The sequence below is a fragment of the Sinocyclocheilus anshuiensis genome, unplaced genomic scaffold (assembly GCF_001515605.1).
Source record: "Sinocyclocheilus anshuiensis isolate Anshui unplaced genomic scaffold, SAMN03320099.WGS_v1.1 scaffold389, whole genome shotgun sequence".
Taxonomy (NCBI): domain Eukaryota; kingdom Metazoa; phylum Chordata; class Actinopteri; order Cypriniformes; family Cyprinidae; genus Sinocyclocheilus; species Sinocyclocheilus anshuiensis.
Genome location: NW_015536494.1, coordinates 1,637,997 through 1,655,378, shown reverse-complemented (window position 1 = coordinate 1,655,378; position 17,382 = coordinate 1,637,997). Strand labels below are relative to the sequence as shown.

Genomic DNA, 17,382 nt, shown 5'->3' with positions numbered 1-17,382 from the left:
TTTGTCCCTTTTTAACCCAGCGCTGGGTTATATTTAACCCAGCATTTTTTAGAGTGTAGTAATATATGGCTAAAGAATATAATAATTAATGATACAATTGGTGTTCACTAGTATTAGTTAGTATTAAATATAGTCAATATTTTATAACTATAGGCCTACTTTGTCGTCTGGTCTAAATAATAATAATAATAATTCTCCTGTACCACAGTGACTAATGCAAATTGAGCAATAGTGTTTTGGAGTTTTTTCCGGTTTTATGTATTTTTCACAAAGTGATACCAGAGACCTAAAACATACCACTAGATATAAAAAGAAACAACATATCTCTGGCATATTGGAGTAGATTGGAACGTAGTAAACAAGAACATCAAACTAAGAGAATACTTGAAGACTGTTGGGAATATAAAATAAATCCAGGAAGGGGTTTTGGGTGGACAATAAAAGGTGAAGTGGATAAATATAAATGATCGAAAATAGTGTTAGCACCGTCTGTAGCATTAGGAATATTCCCACCATGGTTATTTCCTATGGCAAATGTAGATATAAATTTAAACGGCGCCCGCAGCTGAATAATCAATCCGTTCATTTTTACAAAGTGCTCATCCATGGCGTACAGCATAATGTACAACACGGGTATAAATTCATTGTAAATTGATTATTACATTGTTTGATTAGGGTTTATACATAATTTCCGTGATAGAGTTCAAGATCAATCCTTTAATCTTACTACCGGAGCTGCTAGTTTGCTAGTTTCAAATGATTAATAAACAGCAAGCACAAACTATGCAAAAGCGGCATTCTTTCCGGTGCACTCAGTGTCCGAATTCACTACTCGCTCCTTCTAGTGAACTGAATTAGTGACCTAATGTAGGGAATAGTGAATGAGGGTATAGGGGGCGATTTCGGACACAGCCTTACATTCTTTTAGAAAAGTTTTGGCTCCCATGATCCTTTGCACAGATTCTTTGCATGATGACGGCGCCTCCGTGTGGGCATGTGATGATGACGCAGAAGGGCACTTCAAGAAACAGTTGTTTGGTGCCCTACACCCTTCAACCCTTCGAAGATCTCACTCCGGAGGGTAAACCCTTTGAAGGGATTAGGGCATAGGGATGAGCCCTTCCGAATGCGATTCCCGCTCCATCGATGAAGAAGGAGCAAAGACTCATGACGTGTTTCTTCCGCGCCTAGACAAGCGATAACGTTGAGGAAAACAAATGATCCTCTTACGTTCATCTGTCTTTTTATTTTATTCCCGCATATTTGCTTGAATTTCTTCACCAGGACACACTTCACGGCGAGTATATATTTATTTAAAACTAGCTTACTGTAGCGGGGCTTTAATTTAAATATAATTTAATTTAAGTTTAATTCAGTCTGGAGCTTTAAAAAAGAATCATGTGGCATCTGAACATTATTTCCCGATCGTTTGCTAAAAATTAATCGATTCAGACAGTATTTATTACTGTAAACTAGACAGTTAAGCTCGGTTTAACACAGACGGAATCAATGTTCTTTTTAGCAGCATCATATGACCCCTTTAAAAAAATATTTGATTTTTCTCCCCAGAATCCCAAAATACAGTTTTAAATGAAAAATAAATATATATTGCTTAAAGCATTCATCATTTGCTTATATTACAAGCTTGTTTATTGTTTTTATTTTTAATTTTTTTTGTAGATCCAGCAGAGTTTGGAGGCAAGAGCTGCCACTTTAGTTGGTCCGCCACCTACATTTGTTGGTCCTGGTACATCTATATAAATCCTTTTTTCATCACACACTTCAAGACAAAATTCTAAATAGAAATCAGCTGGCAATCATCTGATATTTATCTGTTGCTATACCGGCAGTAGCGCCTCCTCCAATGATGCGTCCAGCATTTGTTCCGCACGTCTTACAGAGACCAGGTAATCAGATTCATTCATATATATTCTTCAAAACTTTTGATCATTTATGCATTAATGGTTACATTATTATATAGGTATAATATGAATCAATGGTATCTGTAATTCTATGATGTATTCTGCTTATGTGGAAACAAATAAATTATTTTTTTTATTTTTTTTTTTATAAAAATGCATACTACATAACACATATTTTAAATATTTCTTCAGTATTTTTTAAATACATTTTACATATCATTATAGAGCCTAAAATATTATTATGCATATTTGTAATGTCCCCCCAGGAGGTCAGAGAATGCCAATGATGCGTGGTCCACATCCTCAGGGCATGATAGCACCTCCTCTTCCCAGACCTCCACCTCCTCCACCCATGATGATGGCTCCTCCTATGTCAGGGCCCCCTCAGCCCCCAATGGCTCCAGTTGGACCACCCATGGGACCCATGCCGCCAGTGGGTATTTTCTGAATTGTAGTCAGCTGTCAGAGTATTGTAATCATTTCAAGGTTGCCTTGTACTGTAAAAACTGTCACGTCTGTATCTCAAATGTTTTTCTCAATTATTGGCAGGTTGGAAGCATGAACCCTATGACTTCGGCACCACCGCGGCCCATGGCTCAAGACCCTCCGAAGATCAGTCCCAGTGTTATACAGGCAGCCCCCACTGTTTACACAGCACCTCCTGCGCCTAAGAGAACTGACCTCAAGAGCCAGAAACAAGCACGCATGGTAAAGTATCAACGTATTGTATGACCTGTTCACCATTTCCATTACATCCATTTTGACAGTTATTATCAAAGCACCACATGATTAAATATACAAAAAAAAAAACACATGAGTAAAAATAATAAAAACTATAATGTGTGTTTGTGCGAAATTTTAAAGGGGTCATCATGAACTGCATTTTTAAATTATTTGATAATGTTTCTTGAGGTGCAATTGTAATGTTAGTATGATTTTTACATCAAAAATGGTCATAATTTAGAAATTAAAGGACATTTTCTATTCTGATTTTAGCCCTCTGATTTATATAAATTTGTGCTGTGTGATTGACATCTCCAGCAATTATAAAGGGGTATTCTTTGATCACTTTCTGTATATAATTTAATCACAATTTAAGTAACTGAGAGAAGCAATGACTAGTCGACCGTTAAGTCACTGGCTCGATTTACTGACGCATAAACGGCAATAAATTAATTTGAGACAAAGAGCATCTGACTGTACACGAATCATTACATATCAGAAAACACTGAGCGCAGATTAGGCATTAGAATTAATACGGTTACTACATGTTGTGGTATTACTGTCAGGTCCATTTCTTACAGTAAAAGTCTGTTTGCAAAGCATGCGCCGAAACTATGACTGATTTACCTAAGAATCCACAGTGAAATGTACCAAACAAACAAATAATGCTCTACTGAGACATCCACATAGTGGAAAATAAATAAGCACTTTCCTAGGATTAGGATCCTTTGGAAGGTCATTTATTTTTAGTCCAGTGATTCTGTACTCACTAATCTCACTAATGCTTCAGGCGATGTAGAAGTAGGCATTGAGCTGATTCTGCAGAGGCGGGCTTTCGTCACACTATGATGTCATAATGTGATCAAATCTGAAATGAGTCGTTTTCTGATCTTGGTTTCAATAAAAGCTGTTTTTGCACTAACAAGGAAGTTTCGAGCTGAAACTTACCGGATGTTATTATAGTACAATGACCTCTTACATGTCAAAACATCAAGGAAAATTTGATTTCTCAGTTCATCATGTCCCCTTTAAGCGTCTTGTGCTTCCGTTGTAATGTGTTCCTGATCGTATAAATCTTTTCTCTCCATCTTTTTCTCAGGAGGAGTTGTCAGCATTGGTGGCGGAGCAGCAGGCCACAGTCATGGCAGCTGGGCTGCTGGACTCAAAGAAGGAGGCGGTCACAGATGACAGCGTAATCGGGCCGAGCAAGCCGGAGCCTGAGCCTACACATGTGGAGGTTTAATATGATTCAAAATGAAATTTTAAACTTATTTTAACATATATTTGAACAGGTTATAAAAGGTTATGTTCTGCACAACTAGTGGCACCAAAAAGAATTGTATCATAATGAGCAGCAATTTTCAAACACATTCCCTGTTTAGACAAAGAGATAGTCCTGCCCTAAATTCATTCCATTGGATAAGCAATATCTGATGCAATATCTAATGATGCAGAAATTACACATTACAAAAATTACGCATTTTGCATAATGAAAGAATATAAATCAGCTCTTGGAGGAAAAGATAAAAACAGGGTTGTTTTAGTCATTTTAATACTATTATAATATTTATTACTATTTAAAATTGGCTTGTATTTTATATTTTCGCTTTTAGTTTGTGCTTTTTTCCATTTTAATTTAAAAGCACAATATGTAAGATTTTTTAATTAAAATATCCAAAAACCACTAGTGGGGATGAAGACCACAAATCCCATGATTCCACACTCAGTCACGGCGTCATCAAACTACGCCTTTGTCTCTTTGTTTATTTTGAATATGCGCCCTCTAGCGGCGAAAAATTACATATTGTGCCTTTAAGTATTTATATTTAACTTTAATTTATTTTAGTTTTCATAGTTTTAGCACTTCAACTCAAATTCAGACTTGCCAAAGCAGCATTTCAAATTTTCATTTAAGTTTCATTTAGGTTTAATTCTTGCACCTTATATTTATATTCTATTTTATTTCAGCCTTATTAATGAAAACAATTTTTAATAGTTTTATTTAACAGTTACAACACTGGATAAAGAAAGTTCATTTAAAAATGAAAGCTCTTTATAGGAATTCTTGATATTAATTTTGTTCTAATTATTTCTTATTCACATGTGCATAGCCTGCTGATACTAGCACAGAAGATAAGAAGAAAGGGAAACAGGAAAAGGTGAAGAAATGCATCCGGGTAGCAGCAGGTGTCTCATGGGAGGACACCAGCCTATTAGAGTGGGAATCAGGTTTGCGGACATTTAGTAAATTTCATAAAAAGTTTACTTTTCTTTAAAAAGGAGCCAAGCACATATAGAAATTAAATTATCGCCGTTCATGGTTTCTTAGATGATTTCCGGATATTTTGTGGCGATCTGGGGAATGAGGTGAATGATGACATTCTGGCGAGAGCGTTTAGCCGTTATCCATCCTTCCTGAAGGCGAAGGTTGTTCGAGACAAACGCACTGGGAAAACGAAGGGTTACGGCTTCGTGAGCTTTAAAGATCCCAATGATTATGTGCGCGCCATGAGAGAAATGAACGGTGAGTTAATGAGGATAATAATGAATGGCTGTTTAGATCAATACATACAAATACAGTTCATTAAATTAGCATATACATACTGTTCAGATGTTCATTTATTTTGTTGGTAATTTTATGTTTTAAATGAATACTTTTATTCAGCAAAGATGCATTAAATGGGTCAAAAGTGTCAGTAAAAACATTACTAATGTTACAAACGATTTCTATTCCAAATAAATGCTGTTCTTTTGAATTTTGTATTGATCAAAGAATCCCGAAAGAACAAAATGTATCATGGTTTCCTCAAAAAATATTAAGCAGCACAACTGTTTTCAACATTGATAATAATAAAAGTGTTTCTTAAGCACCAAATCTGAATATTAGAATGATTTCTTCAGGATCATGTAATACTGAGGAATAATGACTGCTAAAAATTCAGCTTTGCATCACAGGAATAAATTACATTTGAATATAAAAGAAAAGAAAATAGTTTTCACAAATAATTTCATAATAGTACTGTTTTTATTGTATTTTGGATAAAATAAATGTAGCCTTGCTGAGCATAAGAAACTTTCAAAAACATCAAAAAATACAAACTTTTGAATGTCAGTGTGTTTTTAACATTTTATTTGACAAAAATATAGAATGCAAAAAAATGCTTTTGTGTGTGTGTATATATATATATATATATATATGTATATGTGTATATATATATATATATATATATATATATATATATGTGTGTGTGTGTGTGTGTGTGTGTGTGTGTGTCTGAATACTGGTGAAAATTAGCTTTATTTTGAGATGATACTGTATCAAAACGATTTTTTTTTTAATGGTCATCATGCTCTAAACACATTAATTTGTCTTTGATTTTAGGGAGGTACGTGGGAAGCAGACCCATCAAACTGAGAAAGAGTTCATGGAAAGATCGCAATCTGGAGGTCGTGCGTAAGAAACAGAAGGAGAAAAAGAAGTTGGGACTGAGATAATTAATCTATTCTGAAACTGTGGACTTGATCTGTGTGTGTCACCCAGCATCTACTGTATATAACAGAGTAGGAGTCACTCACACTCCTGCAATAGTTGGAAATAAACAAGGGTCAGCTTCTTATATGGCCCTTATTACTAATAAATCTACATTTATTTCCAAGTGTATTATTACACACAGACCTCTCCATCTCTCTGCATGCTGAAAAATCATGCAAATTCTTTCACTTGTCAAGAGATTTTTAAACAAAGTGTGGTAATGAAACTGGTTTGGATGTTGAAAATGTTGGTTTTGTTTACTTCCTCAATTTTATTTATTTTTTTCAAATCTCTCAGAAGCAACTAACTTTAAAGTTCAGGAAGGGAGTTACATTTGTTGCTGTATAAGTTGGATGTTTTAAGTAATATGTGTAAAAAGGCAAATCTTTTCAATAAACTGAGGGCGTTCCTTTAGTTTAAATTCTTAATCTGTTTTATTTAACTCATTTCAATTCAAAACATTGACTGCTTCAACTGATTATTCTAAAAACAACCACCAGGTGGCTTCACAAAATTATTTTGTCCTGAATGGTGTATATTTTTTAGAATCTCTTACGAATGTTAATAATACATAACTCTAATGTAAACACATAAAAATACCATTTATGAATTATTTGGAAAAAAGCTGTCATAGTTACTGGTGGTAGCTAACTAAATGATTTTTCTCCTAACCACACACGCCCACTTGCATGTGTTTCTAAAAGACTCATTTCCTAAAGCTGGTGTGAAAAAGCAGAAATGGGTCATGCATCAACCTGTCTGACAAACAACTGAGAATATACACGCATCACAACGCCAAGAGAAAATGCACCATAGAGCCACATGTGAGTTTTGAATTCTTAGTCAAAATTAGGACAGCTCTTTATTTTAAGTTTAATGATATCTAAATGTTTTCAGGAGCCTGTTTAAAAATATCCTTGTTATGTGTATACCGTCTCTGTTCATGCTTTCACATTTATTAATTTGTTTATAAAAGTCATTTCATTGTCAATCTGTTAACGTTTCATATTTGGTTGTGTAGTTTCTCATAATTGTTTGTGTAGTTACCAGAGGCGGACAAAGTACTCAACTCCATTACTTGAGTGAAAGTACAGATACTGCTTGTCAAATATTACTCCATTACAAGTAAAAGTACAGAAGTACTTGCTTTTAGAAGTACTTAAGTACCAAAAGTAAATTTCCTTTTTTATGTCAATGCACTGTTTTATTGTTTTACGTAATACTTGCAATACCTCTGAAGCAACTTACAATACATTACACCTACTGAATACACTGACTAGCTTGTAGTATCTTTGGAATAAAGAGCTTTTAGAATGTTAAAAACCTATGGGGAAAAAAATTAACACCCCTACCCACCCCCACAAAAGCAGGATGGTAGTGATCTCACACAGCTCTGGACACATCTATGTGTAGCCATTCATCCACATTTGAACAGAGTGGACAGTGAAATCCTGTAAATACAGAGTGATAAGAAAGAACGAAAAATCAAACCGGCTTTAAAACCCAGCAACACAACTGTAGCTGTACAATTTGGTGGTAAGTTGTATTTCTGTATTAAACCCTTCACAATCAGCCTCAGTGTTTATTGGGTTTCCACCGCAGACCATTTCAACTGCCTCCACTTTCCTCCTACTGACTGAGTTGGTTGTATTGATGCTGGGGGGGGGGGGGGCCCTCCTGGCTAACCATTCCCACCCACCCAGCACTATTCCACTGGGAGTACAGCTCCTTTCCAGGGTATAATTTCATTTATCTGCCATTGTGATGTGCTCATCATCAATATCCGTTTCAGTTGACAGCCATATGCATCTTCTTTTGTTGCGCTTGCATCATTATTTCTCATTCGTATCCAACAAAGACATGTCCTGAAACTCCTTGTCCCCTCGTGAATATTTCAGGTGGCAAGAAACATGCTTTTGGACAGTCTACAGAAGGTCTTTCAGTCGTAATGTTGGTGATCTGATTACTGTTTGCTCAGTGGTTTGTTTAAAAGCAGTGGACCTGCCGGTTCTTCTAGAGACTAACTAACTAACAAACATGCTCACTTTGTTCAAGCTTATGGCTCGACTTCTTGGGAAAGCACTGGTCTGTGTCGATGCTTACTCAGTCAACATTGACTAAGACAACATTGACTAAGACAAGTCATCGGTTGAAATGCAGTGACGTGGAGCTAAAGTTCATTGTAAATCACCACAAAGAGTTGTGACAAGGGAAATTTTATGATTTCGGCATGTTAAGAGATGGGATGATTGCATTCATTAAACCACCTACCAAACAAATTTGTTTGTGGTGTCTTTTAGCTTTAGAGTTTCGTCTGTTGCCTAAATCTATTTGCTTAAACGGATAGTTCATCCAAAAATTAAAATGTTGTCATTGTTTACTCTCTCTTTCATGTTTTTCCAAACCAGTATGACTTTCTTTCTGCTGTGGAACACCAAAGGAGAAGAATATTTACAGAAAACAATAGAAGTCGATGGGCACCAAAGACTGTCAAGCTCAAAAAAGCAACCTAAAAGCATTACATATAATTTGTGTGCTGTTTTTCCAAGCTTTATAAAGTCAAATGACAGGTTTATATGTAGACTAATGTTTAACTAAATATTAAAAAGTAACTAAAATTTTAATTCAGGCTAAAATTTAAAGGAATAGATCAGCCAAAAATGAAAATTTGCTGAAAATGTACTTACCTTCAGGCCATCTAATATGTAAATGAGTTTGTTTCTTCATTTGAACAGATTTGGATAAATTCAGCATTATATCACTTGCTCACCAATGGATCCTCTGCAGTGAATGGGTGCCGTCAAAATGAAAGTCCAAACAGCTGATTAAAACATCACAATAATCCACAAGTAATCCACACAACTCCAGTCCATCAATTAATGTCTTGTGAAGCTGTGTGTTTGTAATAAACAAACCCATCCTTAAGACGTTTTTAAGCTTTAAACCATTGCTTCCGGCTAAAATACAATGTTCTCTGTCCATAATATTGCTTTCTTCAGTGGAAAGAGAGAAATATGCACAGACAAAGCAGTGTTTACAAGTGGAAACAGTCCAAAACAGTTCTAAACGTATTGTGATGTTTTTATCAGCTGTTTGGACTCTCATTCTGACGGCACACATTCACTGCAGAGGATCCAATAATGAGCAAGTGATGTAATGCTAAATATCTCTAAATCTATTCTGATGAAGAAACAAACTCATCTACATCTTGGATGGCTTGAGAGGGAGTAAATGTTCAGCAAATTTTCATTTTTGTGTGAACGATTCCTTGTTTGACAGCTGTGTTTAACAGAAGAAGGAAAGTCTTACTGGCTTTGAAAGACACAAGGATGAGCAAATTATGGCAATTTGTATTTTTAGGTGCACTGTTATGTTGATTTGAGATCAGTGCATTGTAAATTTTGGGTTTAGTGTGGGCTTGGTCAGACTTCAGAACAACGTACAGTGAAAACCCATGACTAGAGCGAGAGAGACGCTGGGTGTGATGAAGCACTAGGCGATCAAGGTGTTTAATTACCGCCACAGAATCCTGGTTTGGCGGAGAGCATGCGTAGGAACTTGGCAGTGTGTCTGTGGACGCTCCTGTCTGGAAGATTTACGATGGATATTTGAGAGTCAGAAGGCTGTTCTTTTTCATTCTTGTGACTGTGTTGATTGGATTTTCTTGACACTGGCAATCGTTTGGCAGCGTGTGCAGTAGAAATCAATTCAGTTAGACTCCAATGAGGTCTAAAGTTCCTCCTTGATGATAAATGTCTAGGTAGAGCTTGGCACAGCCCTCATGTGGGCTGTCTTGAAGACCCGCCACAGTTTTCTCATTAATAATGAATACAGGCTGTGTTCCAGAATGCATTTACTTTATATAATAGACTAAAGCTTGTATATTAAATTAAGGTTACCAGTTCAAGCTTAAAGAAATGGTTCACTCAAAAATTATTTATTCTTATGTTCCTTGTGACATAGAAGCCTTTATACAACTTTTTTTTCCATATAATGACAAAAGGCTTGGAATATTGCGTTTGAGTCATATGGACCACTTTCTTAGTGTTTTTGGAGCTTGATCATTATGAAATGTTGGTATATGGGGAAAAAAATAACAGCATTTGGGTTCAGAACGAGTAGATATTAAATATTAACAGAGTAAATAATAAGAGAATGTTAATTTTTGTGTTAATGGGAGAATTAACCCAAAAATGTAAATGTCATAATTTACTCACCCTCATGTTTCTTTTGTGAAAAATAAAAGAAGATATTTTGGTATGTTGAGAATTTTTTTCCCCCCATACAATACAGGTCTGGAATTAATTTTCATTTTTTGGGTGAACTGTCCCTTTAACTGTTGTTATAATCTCATTGATGACCTGTCAGCGCTGTTATGTGATGTTTGTCTCTCTGCTTTCAAAAAGCAACAGCCCGTTTGGAACCATAAAGCAAGGATGGAAATTAAAAGGAGCCTATCAATATGCAAATACAGCCCCACACGGAGACATGAATAGAGCACATGCTCATAACCTCAGAGAACATGCTGTTTGCATGAGAGACAGCTGTGTTATGCAACCTGCGCCTCCATCCTTCACTGCCACTTGGGCTGCTGCAGTTACATAAAGATCTCCTGTATGTTAAAGAGAGAGGACAGAGAGAAAGGGTAGGCCTGTATAATGCCCGCCAATCTTCATTTTCATCATTATCTCATCCGTTTCCTGTTTACCGCTTGAGTCGTGTGTCTCTCAGACACTTCCCCCAACTGCTCTTTTTCTCTTTGTATGAAAAGGTTGGGCATCCATCTAGTGCTTGCAGTTTTTCTGTGTTGTTCAGCTGCATCACTTGGATTATATATGTGAATTTAATGATTCACTCACAGTTTGCTGTTGTGGTGGCAGAGGATGTACACAGGTGTAGAGCTGATGCTAGGAGATGGTGATGTCTGGTTTAATCCTCAGAGAAAAAGTGATGTTTGTATTTCATTCACATGCTGTTAGAGATTCCTGTATGTTTCAGATAGGCCGATACCTGCTATTTTTCAAATATCGGCATCGGCCGATAAGTCACATTCTCCCTCTTGTTCACTGTCGTCGTTTAGTTCTGTCTAATATGGATAGAAGTCTATCTAATAATCATATAGAACTGTTAAACAAAGGAATTAAAATGTATACAAAAAGTATTATAACGATTGCTTTAATATTATTAAAGGCGAACATTATAATACTTTCTCGTTTGCCGTCAGCATTGTGCAAATACGCACTTATATAAATTAAACAAATCTTTGAATGACTAATGAACATTTAATTTCACGCTCTAGGCATGACGAAGCGGATATCGTCCTCTTTTGGAAAACCAAACAAAGTAGTTTCACTTTCACAACGAAGCACACAGCGTCTTCAGGACATGGCTGCAGCGTCAACAATACTACAGTGAGAATAAAAGTTACGCCTTCTTTCTTTGCGTGAACATTTGGGCGGCGTTATGCAAATCTTCCCAGATCGTGACGTAGGTATGTGGGGGCGTGTTAGAACGAGCCGTTTTAGGTAGGCGTGGTTAACTCTTAACTTTTATAAAGAATATCTCTTGGGTTTTGAGACTTTAGTCTTTGCAACTTTACAGATCTTCTTTATGCACCAAGAGCTTGTAACACTCCAAAGAGAAAGGAAAAATTGAAATCGCATCATATGACCCCTTTAAATTTACTCACCCTCTTGTTGCTAACCCAATGATTCTTCTGTGAAACACAACAGGTTACGCAGAACATATATGCATGTTTTTTTCCGTGCAACAAAAGTACCAGCTAAGTTTCCATCCACTTTTTATGCTGTTCTCTTATTAACAATATGAAAACGTGTAAAAAAAAAAAAAAAAATTTGCAAATATGAAAACGTGTAAAAAAAAAAAAAAAATTTGCAAAATTTGCTGTATTCAACCTGTTTCCATCCAATTGATTTTTAACGATAAAATGGTGTTTGTAATGAAGTCATCTGATTGTTATCCTTTTTGTTAAAGCTTTGTGTAAGTTTTTTTGTTGTTGGGTGGGCCATTTCACTGTGTATGCAGTCAGAATAGATTTAACGCACCCTTGAACATCTAGAATAGTGCTTAAATGTGCTTAAATCAGCTATATCAGTTAGGACTGTCAAAAAAAATTCGAATTTCGAATATTCGTTGAATTTAAAATTCCACTGCATCTCATGTTTTTAAATGAGAAATGTACTCTGTGTGATTGGCTTTCTGCCCTTTGTATTAAACTATATATGCATACATACTTGATGCTGTTGTTTATAGTTGTTTAAGCAACTTAATTATAATTGGTTTATAAACATTATTTTAAACATTATGCACTTTTTTCACAGATATACACCGATTACAAAAATGTCATTTTATCTTCTGCTTTGAATAAACGTGCATTAGTAATATTTTGCTCGATGTGCCCTCTTGTGGCCTCAGAAGAGAAGCCAAAAGCTTTTCTTCACCCTAACTGAAATTATGCTTTTTAAATTCGAATATAATTTGAATTTTGATCATATTTAAGTACAAAATTCGAATTTAGTTTTTCAGCCATTTTGACAGCCCTAATATCAGTAGACATTTTGATACACTAAACATTTTCCTGCAAGAAAGATTTTAATGGAAACTTAAATAGTGACCGGTAAAAAAGGATAAAACATGACCATGGAGACTTTTGAAGTCATACAGTAGCGTTGTGTGAGGAACAGATCAAAACTCCTTATTTGCTGAAAATGTTCCCATCCAGTTGCTTTAATTGTATGGAAAAGAGCAGTGTGGACATTCTGCTAAACATTTCCTTTTGTGTTTCACCTAAGTCAGAATTTGACTAACAGAAATTGCATTTTTTTAATGGACTGTTCCTTTAAGCTACTGGATGTTTTAAATAGAGAACTAATATTTCATTCACATCAATTATTGAGCCCTGTTAGCAGCCCTACAGTTATCCTGAATCATCAAGACTGGCAGGCATTTGAGTGGCATAATCGTCTCCGCTTCAGTTCTTGTCCATTTTGAAAATGTGACACTGATGTCGCAGATTGGTAGCTATGTATTTCTTTTGTCTTCGTTCTGTGCAGTGATTCTGTTTTAAATAGTTCTCACCTTAGGTCGGTGTCTGGACTTCAAGCTCAAAGAAAACTTTAGATCTTATCAAATGAGACAAAGGAAAAAAATGAACTCAAAGTTTGAAATGGTGCTCATTTGATGATGTTTAAGACGTATACCGGAGTTCTGCAGGGCTTTTGCGAGTCGTTCACAGATTTACATCAAACTTTCTGTAATGTACTAAAACCTGTGCAATTTTAAGAGCAAACACTGTGCTGCATGACTGTATAAATTACAAAGATTAAATATTAAAGTTGTAAATCTGGGGGAAAATACAAGAGTTTTTTTTTTTCATTTTTTTTTTTCAAAAGCTGATATTTAGATTATGATATGATTATGCAGTTTTTACTTAGAAGTTCACATTTGAAAACTGAAACTGTGCATAATCAGAGGTGGAAATTGCGCTATGGGGAACTACAACTAATAATGATTGGCCAAGTGGACACAATTGACCAATTGTTTTGTCAAAGTTGTTTTGTAGAGGGTTTTAGAGATAATGTATGTGTTTAAAAAAAACATTGTAATTTCTGCAACAATGTTGATGCACTAAACTAAAATAAAACCTTTGTAATTTTCTGACAATACAGAATCTAGATTGTCTTGTTTACAATAAAGTGTCAATTAAGTAGTATTTTTAAGGCTACCAACAGTGTTCTTGTTGGCAGGTTCAGTTGCAATTAAAGTCTTTGCTTCATTATTAATTTTTACTGATAATATCAGCAATACTTATCAAGAACTATCAAGATGAAATCCCTTTTATAATATGCATTTTTGCTGTTTGTCATTAGCAAATTAAATGGTACAGTACCGGTTTTCAAATATAGATTGTTGGTCAAGAAAGAACTTTTAGCTGGGTTTGTGGTAAATATTCTGCGGTATTACATATTTCATGGCCTGTTCCTGAGCAGGCGCAGCAGTGGCAGTGACCTCTTTCCCAGGCTTCGATATGAGCTCTGATGGCCCTTGGCACTGATGCCCACGGGACAAACGACACAGTCACAGTTCAACCACTAGAGTCGTTCTGCCCTGTCAGCCCGCATTTCTCAAAGACTGTGTGTCATTCTTGCATCTTTTGATTTTCTCACTGAATCTCATAGATTATTTTTAGGGATAAGACGTCGTTCACGCTGTTATATTCTAGTCTTTAAGAAGGATGTAGTGTGAGAGAATTTTGTAGCTGGTGGTTATCCGGCCAGTGCTGCATTGTTACTATAGTAACCTAAGTTTGTTGATGATGTGTGTTTTTATGCCTTGCTTAAATATTTGGTTTTCTGTGATGTTTTAAAATATTGAATATTAATTGAGGTGCATGAAGTAAGTTTAAATAGGGCCAGAGTTAACATGATCTAATTTTCAAAATTTCGGGGTCGGTAAGATTGTTAAAATTTTGATTAAAGTCTCATATGCTCACCAAGGTGGCCTTTATTTGATTAAGCATGCAGTAAAAACATTAGTATTGTGGAAAAGTATTACAGTTCTAAGTAATGGCTTTCTGTTTGAATATTTTTTTAAATGTAATTAATTCCTGTGACGCAAAGCTGAATTTTCAGCATCATTATTCCAGTCTTCAGTGTCACATGATCTGTCAGAAATCAATTTAATATTAGGGATATGCCGGTATCAAATTTTCATGTTGCGATTAATTGCTAATGCTTTTATCACGGTATACGGTATTATCACGATATTGAAATTTAGTTTAAAAAAAGATATATATTTGTATGTATATTGTATATATATATATAATTATTTTTCACTAACAAAAAAGCTTACTGACCTCAAACTTTGAACGTGTAGTTGGCCACACTTAAGACTTAAATGTGTTTTAATTTAAATCCCCATCGTGTGATTTCTGTAAAGCTATTAAACATTATTTGTTAGACTGTCCTGTTTTTAATGCTAAAAGGCAATGGTTTTATTCAGAAAGTTCCTTTATGATTGTTTTTCAAGAAGATTTCACCAAGAAAACATTTGTTATTCAGTAAATATCAAACTGAATGATCTTATATAGTTTTTAATTGTAACTTTGTAAAAAGCCTATTTGTTTTTAATACTTTGATCTTTCCATGAATATAGCCATTGTTGCTGATATGCAATAAAAATAAATGAATATGTAATAAATTTAGCTGTCCAGATTGCAGAAATAACTTGTGATAGTCAGTTATCAGTTATGTGTTGAAATTAATAAAGTTAAATAATTTGTAGCTGTAATTACAGACTAGTAGTCCAAAGTAGAAAACTAACTAATTATTTGTTTTAAATTGTTTTGGTTTTTTGGTCAAGAAAACAATTTTAAAATGTTGGCAGAACTATTACAAATCTTAACTACTGGTCTGAAACTGGTCCAGCAAAGAAAATCCTTATTGTTTAGCCTGTATGTGGAAGTATCTTCTCTTTCTCGGCTCATGTAAACTCTGTTCTCTGTGGTAAGATGTTGCATTTCCTTCGGTGAGTTTATGTTGTGGCTCAGCCTTTCGTCACACTGCTCAGAGCTGAATTTTATGTCCTTGAGGTCTGTGTGTTTAACATACAAAGGAAATGGTGAGTTTTTTTAGTCTTTTCTGACTATGGACTCTAGAGTCTTTTTCAACACAATCTTAAGTTTCAGCCTCCAAGTTTCCCATCACGTCATAGCTGCACATTCGCTTGTGCGTTCGGCATGGAGCGGTTTCGCATTCCTCGCTCCACTTCATTTATCTGTGTTTTATTCTGAATGAATGAAGTAAAAGCTCTAAAGCAGTCGCAGGTCCTGTAAAAGCGGCTACTTTGAATCCGTGCCCAGAGGAACTTTGTGCCAACACAAATGGCCTTTGCCCACCTTCACCGCTACATACATGGCATACGTCAGTATGTAGCACTCTGTGAATGCTAACGTGCTAATTTGTGAGTGTAATGATGTTTAACACCCTTACATTAATTTCACACAGTTAATAGTTCACCCAAAAATAAAAATTCAATTTCACGAACTCACTCTTAAGCTGAGGACACACTACGCGACTAGCAGAAACATTCTAAGATGACCTCACAGGGCTCCAGACTGCGACTAAAATGGTCGCATTTGCGACCAAAAATAATAATTTGCGAGTGAAGTTTTTGCTGAGGTCGCCACTGGCGACTATATATATTTACATGTTATAACTTAAAAATTTGCATGTAATGCCGTTTTTTTCCTGATTGTTTTGCGATCACATCTTTTGTTATGTTCACGTATTAAACTGAGACGATGCGTGCGCATCAAAGTTTTAGTAGAAAAAAGAGTTTCAAACTGTCCTCATCTCTGCCGCACAGCAGCATTGTCGCACACCTGCTAAACGCAGCTTAGTTGTGCAGCGCGAGAGAGATCGAAATGACGGAGACGTGCAAAGACAAGAGAAAGCGCAGAAAAGCAGCGTCTATTTCGTGCACAACTTGAACAAACTACAACAGGTAAAGCTGTCAGCTGTGTGGATATTGGCAATATCGTTAACAATTCTCGTTTAAATCATTACTAATATGGCTTCTTCTTATCAGGATCTTAGTGTATGCTGTGTTCTGTTAATGCGTGAACTTCATATTATTTGAAGCACACTTGCCGTCCAGTAATCGCAAAAAGCTTTGTCCTTTGTTACTTTTTAATAAACAAAGTACCAGCTTTAAAATTATTCCAAATTCATAACAAAATTCAAACAATAAATACAGTTTTGGCGCTCTTTAATGCGGCAGGCGCGATCGCTTTAGCGCCTCAGTTCAAGCGGTAAGTGAACCCATTTAATCTTTCTCTTTACTACTAATAGTAGCCTACATAATGAACATGAATTAACATCAAAAGGTAGGCTATTTTATTAGAGAGCCTACACTACAACTTACTGAAATGTCTCATGTAAAAGCTCATTCAGTTTCAAACTGCAGAAAACGTGTAAAGATTGTAAACATGGCAACGTAATATACATTTACCTCAGAATAACCATTCAGTGTCAATAAGCTCATCAGTCAGCTAGAAAAACAACTATAAAGAGGAGCATTTTGCTATATTTATGCGTATATAATATATAATATATATATAATATATAATATTAATATGCTATTGCATATTAATATTTTTACTTAACCTGTTGTCTACATGATTCA

At 35.4% G+C, this 17,382-nt stretch overlaps 3 protein-coding genes across 3 annotated transcripts in view; 2 read left to right on the top strand and 1 right to left on the bottom strand.

Annotated features, from left to right (window-relative positions):
- The window catches only part of LOC107686701 (sialoadhesin-like), a 6,735-nt gene extending 5,789 nt beyond the window's left edge, over positions 1-946 (bottom strand). Inside the window, exon 1 of the mRNA XM_016483800.1 lies at positions 919-946. Coding sequence (XP_016339286.1) covers positions 919-946 — 28 coding nt within the window. The remainder of the gene's footprint in view (positions 1-918) is intronic.
- A 1,262-nt stretch (positions 947-2,208) lies between these two features.
- On the top strand, positions 2,209-6,140 carry LOC107686691 (RNA-binding protein 42). The gene is made up of 6 exons (XM_016483788.1): positions 2,209-2,355; positions 2,472-2,630; positions 3,745-3,882; positions 4,757-4,874; positions 4,975-5,169; positions 6,028-6,140. Exons 1-6 carry the CDS (start codon positions 2,209-2,211, stop codon positions 6,138-6,140), a joined length of 870 nt encoding a protein of 289 aa, XP_016339274.1.
- A 517-nt stretch (positions 6,141-6,657) lies between these two features.
- Positions 6,658-17,382, top strand: part of LOC107686565 (rho GTPase-activating protein 33-like) — a 65,697-nt gene continuing 54,972 nt past the window's right edge. The window contains exon 1 of the mRNA XM_016483617.1: positions 6,658-7,001. Within this exon, the coding sequence (XP_016339103.1) occupies positions 6,983-7,001 (19 nt within the window). The 5' untranslated portion in view covers positions 6,658-6,982. The remainder of the gene's footprint in view (positions 7,002-17,382) is intronic.